At 46.4% G+C, this 8,855-nt stretch overlaps 1 protein-coding gene across 2 annotated transcripts; it reads left to right on the top strand.

Moving 5' to 3' along the window:
- Window positions 1–1,612: 1,612 nt before the first annotated feature.
- Window positions 1,613–4,161, top strand: zgc:103759 (U8 snoRNA-decapping enzyme). 2 transcript variants are annotated; one of them, XM_068748837.1, is made up of 5 exons: window positions 1,613–1,666; window positions 1,772–1,903; window positions 2,121–2,161; window positions 2,939–3,182; window positions 3,303–4,161. In XM_068748837.1, the coding sequence occupies exons 2-5, from the start codon at window positions 1,772–1,774 to the stop codon at window positions 3,534–3,536; spliced, it is 651 nt and encodes a 216-aa protein (XP_068604938.1). In that variant the 5' UTR covers window positions 1,613–1,666; the 3' UTR covers window positions 3,537–4,161. The 2 variants fall into 2 exon arrangements, with proteins under 2 accessions (XP_068604938.1, XP_068604930.1); XM_068748829.1 differs by having other exon boundaries at window positions 1,620–1,666; window positions 1,752–1,903.
- Window positions 4,162–8,855: the final 4,694 nt, after the last annotated feature.

The raw sequence follows: 8,855 nt of genomic DNA, 5'->3' as shown, positions 1-8,855 counted from the left end.
GCTAAATTGCGAAGCTTTTGTGTTTTCGCCAATCGCTGTTGCCGTGGCGGCCTTGCGAACTTTGATGTTTTGGCGTGACGTGCGTGGCTGTTGGAGCTTCACTTTACACGGTCCGACCGTCTCCAAATTTCACACGCTGGATGAGAGTCCAGACCTGAACTCGAGTACATGCCATTGACGGTGATAGTCTCAGCGCCACCTACAGGAACAGGAGCATACATTGTCCAATCAGTCCCAAACTTGACACGCTTCATCAGGGTCACGTCTAGAGGACAAACGCGTGTTTCTGACATTTGTGGATTGCAAATAAGCGCGTACCCCAATGTACGCCGGGTTCGAGGAACCTCTCAAGGCTGCTCGCAGCTTTAATTCTTTTTCTTTTTCTTTGTTCTGCTGTTTAAACGGCAATTTGACCCCCTGAACATGCTCGAAAACTCACCAAACTTTGAACCAAGCTCAGAACCGGCGAAAAATTAATTATTTTATGTGTTTCAAAATTGGGAATGAAAAAGTGGCGCGCTAGCGCCACCTACAAAAATCACAATGCATTGTGCCTATGGGGGGTCCGACGCCAACTTTGTCGGACAGCCACGAAATTTGGTACACACATGCGTCAAGTCAGGGCAAAAAAAATAAAATATTATGGCCACGCCCCCAAACACACAGGAAGGCGGCCATATTGGATTGAATTTTAAAAACTGCTGAGTCAGCGTTTGCACACAGACACACTCCAATCCAAACCAAATTTTAAACACTTATTGACCCTTCCTACCTGGACATTTTAAAAGTGAAACTTTGACAATCAGCCTTACAGCGCCCCCTAGAGAACGATAACAAAAATTGAATGGGAATTAAAAAAATACTTTGCCAGAAATGATTGAAACTTACCAGAAAAGTCCCTCATGTGGTCCCGATCAAAAAACACAGCCGTAACCATGTTGTTGTTTTTACGGTGTTGCCGTGGCGATGGCAACCCCGCCTATGGTGAGGGGTCCGATGCCAACTTTGTCGGAAAGCCACGAAATTCGGTACAGACATGCGTCAAGTCAGGGCAAAAAAAAAAAGTATTATGGCCACGCCCCAAGACACGCAGGAAGGCGGCCATATTGGATTGAAACTCCTGATGGCAGATGGCCATATAATCCAAATAACGATTTGACTAAACTGTGAGCTACCAATACAGCTAAAATCGAAACACTTGCGAAGCACTCAGGACAAAAGCGGCGTGCGTCGGCGGGTCAGCTCAACGGCCTGTCGGCCGGCGAGGGCCTACAACGCCGCTTGCGGCTTTAATTTTTCATTTGTTTTTGTATGGGATATTGTGATAACTGGTCCCATTGAATGTCATTTTTAGCCTTTAATACAGCGTAAATGTAAATTTAAAAGACAATAAAATTTAAAAACAGTTCAAATGTTGCACCTGTATGACTTTACAGCAAAAATAACTGTATGCAGTATATACTATTTGAATCATTGTAAATACTCAAATGGCTTCATGAACACCAATGAAGTTCTGCTTGATTCCTCCCACTTATCAGTCCAACTCCACACCAGCAGAGGGAGCTAAAGCTGTATTGGTATAGGTCAGATTACACGTCCTTAAAACTTCCTGCTTTTCTCAGTCCTGCCATCTTGTTCACAGGCACACGCGGGTTTATGAGGAAGGGTAAGAGAATACCAGATTTATTGTTTCGGATGGTGTCTCTTACATAACATCAGGAGGGTCTTTCTATTGATTTTTTATTGATCAGTTCTGCACACTGATCTGTAGATGGCGAGTGGACAGCTGTCGAGGGCGGAGGCACTGGCGTGCTCAGACTACAGGCATGCGTGCCATGTAATGCTCTACTCTGACACAAATGCGCAACTGTTTGGGAGAATTCCAATCAAACATATTGTACTGGTGAGGAACGAAAAGCTATCTGTGTGTGTATGTGTGTGTGTGTGTGTGTGTGTGTGTGTGTGTGTGTGTGTGTGTGTGTGTGTAGTTCACTTGATTAATTCTGTCTGCACGTGACACTGACCATTATTTTTCTGCCCGTTTGGAAAAAATAAAGTCTTCGTGTGTGTATTTGTGTGCATGTGCACGAGTGTTTTACAGCCTCTGTCACTTCCCACAGATGCAGATACGCTTTGACGGTCTGCTGGGTTTCCCTGGAGGGTGAGTGTTTCCTGGTGCTGCTTTTGTTTTATCCTCATATGGGCAAAGGTACACGTAGCTTTGGAAGTCTTTCTCTTTCTAGCTGAGTCTGATGAAGGAATGGAAACCGACAATAACGTAGCACCACTCCTGAATACTCTTGTCTGGAGCTCAGACCTTTTATTCATCACCCTGTGCTTTAGCTTCCACACAATTATAGATTCTTCTGCTTTATGGAAACAAAATGCTATGGACACATGGCGCAGCCAGCATCTGTTTCACAAAGGCAGTTTGGCCTTGTCCCGCCCTGTTATGCTGTGATTGGCTCATACTCATTTGACCAGAAAGCCTTTGCACTTGTTTTCAACCCATGTAAGAGTGACACAAAGAAGTTGCTATTACTACGCTGACATCAGCTATTGCCTGCTTTCACAAAGCAGAACATTATGTATGTTTTCATGGGAAGCCTTTGGAGAGCAAGCTTTCAGAAAGTCAGGTGATAACAACTGCACTTTGACCTGGATGAGTCTCTCTCTGGAATGTGATCTCCTTATCCAGATCAACTTCAGATCACCATGTGGACGGTGTAAATCTAATTAGGAGGGGAATGAGCAGCTCGGCAGAGGGCTGCGCTCTCTGAGTGCTTTTTATTCGGTCTGTAAATTCAGTGACATTTCGATGGACTTTATTTTATTTATTTCCTTCTGCATAAGGATTCTTAGGAGAGCTATGTGGCTGATATTGTTTATCACTTTTGATATCTAACCTGACCTTTGACCCCCACCTCCCACACTCCAGACTTGTTAACCCAACAGAGGAGACCTTGGAGGCGGGGCTTAGCAGGGAATTTTTGGAGGAGATGGGTGTGGCTCTTCCTGTGTCAGTAGCAGATCATGTGGAATCTTGCCATGCCCCTGCTTCATCTACCTCTTTGTCCTCCTCCCACCTTATCACTCACTTCTATGTGAAGAAGATTGATGAGGAGCAGATTGTGGAGGTAGAGAAAGCAGCTGCATCCACTGCAGAGGATCATGGACAAGAGGTAGTAAGAGTCTGTTTGTACTTTTCCTTCTAGAAGGATTGATTGCAGCCATTTGCCCCATCTCATGCTCCACCTGTTTTCTTCCTCCCCCTACTTGTCTCCATCTCGCTCTCGCTTCAGGTCCTGGGACTGGTCAGAGTCCCAGTCTACACCATGAAGGACGGGGGAGGTCTTGGATCCTTCCTCTCGCACTCGTTCGTCGGCAATGCTCGGTCTCAGCTGGTCAACTCTCTGTTGCGCTTCAACCTGGTCACCCCTGAACAGTTGCACGAAGCCAACACACACTCTCTGACAATATGCTCAAACACAGTAGAGGACCTGAAAGCTGCATTGACAGAGGAGAACAGGAAATAGTTGTGAAACACACCTGCACATGCATCACATCCTCTTGAGAATACCCTGCAACCTGAATACACTTTGACCAGGATACCCTGTGACCAGGATGCCCTGTGACCAGAATACACTTTGACCAGGATACCCTGCGACCAGGATGCCCTGTGACCAGGATACCCTGCAACCTGAATACACTTTGACCAGGATGCCCTGTGACCAGGATGCCCTGTGACCAGAATACACTTTGACCAGGATACCCTGCGACCAGGATGCCCTGTGACCAGGATACCCTGCGACCAGAATACACTGCGACCAGGATGCCCTGTGACCAGGATGCCCTGTGACCAGGATGCCCTGTGACCAGGATACCCTGCGACCAGGATACCCTGCGACCAGAATACACTGCGACCAGGATGCCCTGTGACCAGGATACCCTGCGACCAGGATACCCTGCGACCAGAATACACTGCGACCAGGATGCCCTGTGACCAGGATGCCCTGTGACCAGGATACCCTGCGACCAGGATGCCCTGCGCACTGTATACCCTGCAACAAGGCCGAAGACATTCAATTACGACTGTTTTGTGTTAATATGGTACGGATCTGACTTTGTGTCAGGATTGTGTCAACATTAAAGAATCTGATCTCGTCAAATCTTTCGAATCTCTTTCATGTTGTCCTCGATCAGCAGCAATTCTAAATTGTGGCCACAAGACATAATAGTGTCAATAGACAAACAGTCAGACGGGAGCTTGCTGGCTGTTCTCCTCGCCCAGCCAAAGAAACTCATCAGCTGTTCGTGAGAAGATCTTGAGTAGAGTGGAGGAGTAGGTGTTGGCCGGCTTCCAGAGCAAAATGGCAAAAACAAATACACATGTCTGCTGTTTCCGAGGAGAAAGGAGTTGTAACTGTCACTGTAATTATGAATGTGAACCAGCATGATAAATATGACCTGAACGAAATACGTAATCCAAACTGAACACAAGACTTTAATGTGAATGTAGCCTATAATTGGTCCATCAGCTTGTTCAAACCACACACACACACACTCGCTGATTCTGAGCTGTTGACTCCGAATTGCCTGCTGTGCATCAAGCAGTTTGGGGTCAACATTAACTGCCTTCTCATGCGTGGAAATAAAAACATTTCCACTGTCAAAATAGAGATTTTCAGTTTCTTCCTCAAGATGTTTGCTTCAAACAGAAAAAGCTCAAGCACAGGTACGATATTTCTTCCCATCTCAAAATGGGAGACGGATCTGTCACTAACCTTAGATCGTGACTTTTGGACACAAATCTGTGAAAATGCATTTAAAATGACAAAACACAGAAATCTTCAACTCATCCAGCATAAGATCCTTCATAGAACACACATTACTCAGTATATGATGAAGAAAATGGGCTTCTCTGAATCTGACATCTGCTCTCAATGCTCCCAAAATACTGCTGACACTTATTTCCATGCCATATGGTTGTGCTCACCCGTCCAGGATTTCTGGGTCGCAGTATCACATAGACTGTCGTCCATCTTAGATTGTACGTTCCCTTTATCTCCGATCTCTTGTCTACTCGGTGACTTAGCAGAAATCGTTATTTCAAAGAAACATACGCACCCCACACTCGCAGCCCTCGCCATCGCCAAGAAAACAATCCTCGTTAACTGGAAAAATAAACAGTCTTTAAACATCAACCATTGGTTGAACCTCCTCATAGAACACATATCAATGGAGAAAATCTCTGCTTCCAAATAAATAAATAAAAAATATTTGAAATATTTTACAGAAAGTTGGTCTCCTTTTATTAAATCATTAAATATAAATATTGCAACCTGATTCTGCCTGCTAGCAAAAGCCACCACAACGATGTAAATGGTAATGCTGCTTACATTTTTTTTTTGCATGACTCATCTTGTTTCTGTTTTCATTTAGGAACCCGGTTTCTGTCTCCAGGACCGAGTGGACCTCAGAAATACATCACCTCCCAGCCATCCTAACTTTCTATGTTTCAGCTCCAGTCTCCAGCTCAATGTTCTTCACACAAGGATGGTTGATCTCCGGGGCTGTTGGCATGCTGGGCTAACTCTTCAGGGGCTGTCCCCGTGGCTTGATATGTGCGGCCCGGCTCCTCTGGTCTCTGCTGGGTGGCGCATGCTTCTCGGGCGGCCGCCGGTGTTCCGCTAGGTTGCCATGCGGGCGTGCTGGCCTATGCGTTCGGGATGGCACTGAGCTGGCGCAGTCTGTCACTCCTCTGCTGGTAGTAGCGGCCCGGGTCCGGCTGGTGACCTGGCGTGGCCATGGCCCCCTCACCTCCCCTCCCTTCTCCCTGACCTCTCTCCTTCACCCTCCCCGTCCCCCGCTCGCCCTCTTCTCCTTGGTCTTGTCTCCTGTCCTGCCTCCCCCTCGCCCCTCTCCCTTCTCCTTCGCCTCCCCTTCTCTCCCCTCGTGGTCTCCCCCTTTCCCCTCTCTCCCCGCCTCTCCTCTTCCGGCATCCTTCCTCCCGCCGGGGCCTTGCGGCTCCCTCCTTCCTGGGGGCTGGATTATGGGGGATGGGTGGAATGCGTTGGGGGCGGCGCTCGATCCAGGCCCTGTGCATGGTTGGGCCCTCTGACACCTGTGGGTGGGATGGGTGAGGCTGGGGACTATGGTCGGGCTCCCTCCTCCCCCCGCCTGGTTGGCTGGGGCCTCATGTGCTGCGCCTCTTAACTCACCACCTTAGCACAACACATTTGTAAATATGTAATTACAGAGGTTCTCAACCATTACTTTGTTGACTCTGTGTCCACAATTGCTCAATGTTTTCCTGATGGCAAAACAAATATCAGTGCACTAAGCACAAATGAACCAGCATTCAGTATAAGAAATGTTAGTGAAATGGAGGTTAGGAGAATTATTCAATCGTTAAATACGTCAAGAGCAAAAGATGTCTTTGGTTTGGACACAGTTATGCTCAAAGAGCTCAGTTCATCAATACTTTATCCATTAACCAAAATTATTAACCTTTCAATCTCCCAGGGAAAATTTCCAAGTGTTTGGAAAGAGGCAGTTGTGACTCCTATATTTAAAGGTGGAAATCCTCTGCTGCCTAGCAACTATAGGCCTATTAGTATAATCCCGACACTGTCAAAGGTGGTAGAGAAATTGGTAGCAGAACAAATGACTTGCTATCTGAATACTGGCCCGTTTTCTCTGCATCCAATGCAATTTGGCTTTAGGGCCAAACACTCGACTGAAACGGCAAACTGTTTTTTCATTGAAAGGATCAAATCTTTAATGGATAAAAGTGGTGTTGTCAGAGCAATATTTCTTGACCTGAAAAAGGCGTTTGATACTGTCAATCACAGAATCTTCCTGTCTAAACTGTCTACCTTTAATTTTTCACTGCGCACACTTGGATGGTTAGATGGTTGGTGGAGGGTGGGGGGGGGCTGGGCCGTGGGGGGGGCTGGGGGACTGGGGGGGGTGTGTGGGATGGGTGGAGGGTGCTGGGAGGGGGGGCGGGTGGTTGTGGGGGGCGTGGTGTTGGGTGCTGGTGGGGCGCCAGGCCAGCCCACTGTGCCCCGTGCCGCTGCGCTGGCCTAGGTTTTGTCGGCTGTGTTGGTGTAGGTGTTGGTGTTGTTTTGTTTCAAAGTGTGTTAGTTTTTTATGCATATGTTTGTGTTTGCTTTCTTGACATTCAGGGTTGATTTAGCATTGCACACGAAAGGTAGATCAGGCTTATTTTTATTGTTTTGGCCTTGGAACTCCCTCCATAATACATTTATCTTTGGAGCAAACAGTTGCACAATTTTGGTATTTTTGATCCCAGACACCACTGAAGTTTCAATATGATGGACCTTTTGTTGATGTCAAGAGACTTTTGAGAATAAACAGGTTCCACCAAGACTCGAACTCTGATCACTGGGTTCAGAGTCCAGAGTGCCAACCATTACACCACGGAACCACATGACTGCTGTTACAAACAGTGGTCCAGGAATGTGTGGTAATTCTTGGAATACTATTTCCCTTGTGAATGACAAAGAATTTCAGAAACTTTTGTAGGTAGAAACCACTGTATTGTCAGCACTTACCATGAAGGTGTTAGGGTTTTCCTCAACCCTCCCCGGTTCTTGTTCTCCGTGTGGGTGCGTGGTCAAAAAAGAGGATTTGGGTCATGATTAAGATATTTATATAAATGCAGATCAATCCAAGTTGGTTCAGATATCAGCGCTGAGGTTCGATCCTGCTCCGTGTGTCTGTCTCAGGTCCGAACAAAGGGCCGCTCTCTGCGTCCGTGTCTTTCTATGTCCATGAGTCCGTCCCCCTCAAGGTGGGGGTCCCGCCCCAGCCAATCTACCCCCATGTTTATCTGTGTTGTGTGACATCACTGTTGTGATGCGTTCAATTAAAATCAGTCATTACAATAACAAACTAAATGTGGTGCGTTCCTGGTGGTGTCGGCATGTAATTACGTTGTGGAATCCCATCTAAATACGGAAATTCCCTACAAAGGGTAGCAGAAACTGCTCCCACCCCTCCATTTCATGTTGTTTTGTTTTCAAAATGTGTTCGTTTTTTATGCATATGTTTGTGTTTGCTTTCTTGACATTCAGGGTTGATTTCGCATTGCACATAAGAGGTAGTTCAGGCTTTCTTTTATTGTTTTGGCCTTGGAAATCCCTACATTATACATTTACCTTTGGAGCAAACATTGTGAACAGTTGTTCAGTTTTGGTATTTTCGATCGCGGACGCCACTGAAGTTTCAATATGATGGACCTTTTGTTAATGTCAAGAGACTTTTGAGAATAAACAGGTTCCACCGAGACTTGAACTCTGATCACCAGATCCAGAGTCCAGAGTGCCAACCATTACACCACGGAACCACATACTTTCATTCACAAACAGTGGTCCGGGAATGTGTGGTAATTCTTGGAATACAGAAAAGGTCGATCAGGCTTACTTTTATTGTTTTGGCCTTGGAACTCCCTCCATAATACATTTATCTTTGGAGCAAACATTGACAACAGTTGTTACCCTCGCCGAAGAGGAGGCGAGGGTATTGCAATTGGGTCCGTTTGTCTGTTTGTCTGTCTGTTTGTTTGTCTGTCCGTGCGCATAACTCAAAAACTAGTAACCCAATCAACTTGAAATAACACAAGCAAGGTTCTGTCCGTGGCTCGGTCCTCCCCGAGAATGGCGTTGATCCGGATCTGGATCCAGATTCTAGAATTATTTTTACATCTGGAATTGTGCCTGTGCTGTAAACTGCCACTTTAAGAGGGAAGGACACGAATGGCATGATGGGAAAAAGAGTCCAGAAGGAGTCTTGTAGTACGTTCCGGAGCAGCAAGCTAGAGCAGGTTT

The sequence above is a fragment of the Brachionichthys hirsutus genome, chromosome 2, assembly GCF_040956055.1.
Source record: "Brachionichthys hirsutus isolate HB-005 chromosome 2, CSIRO-AGI_Bhir_v1, whole genome shotgun sequence".
Classification (NCBI taxonomy): Eukaryota; Metazoa; Chordata; class Actinopteri; order Lophiiformes; family Brachionichthyidae; genus Brachionichthys; species Brachionichthys hirsutus.
This window is presented reverse-complemented; position numbering and strand designations above follow the sequence as displayed.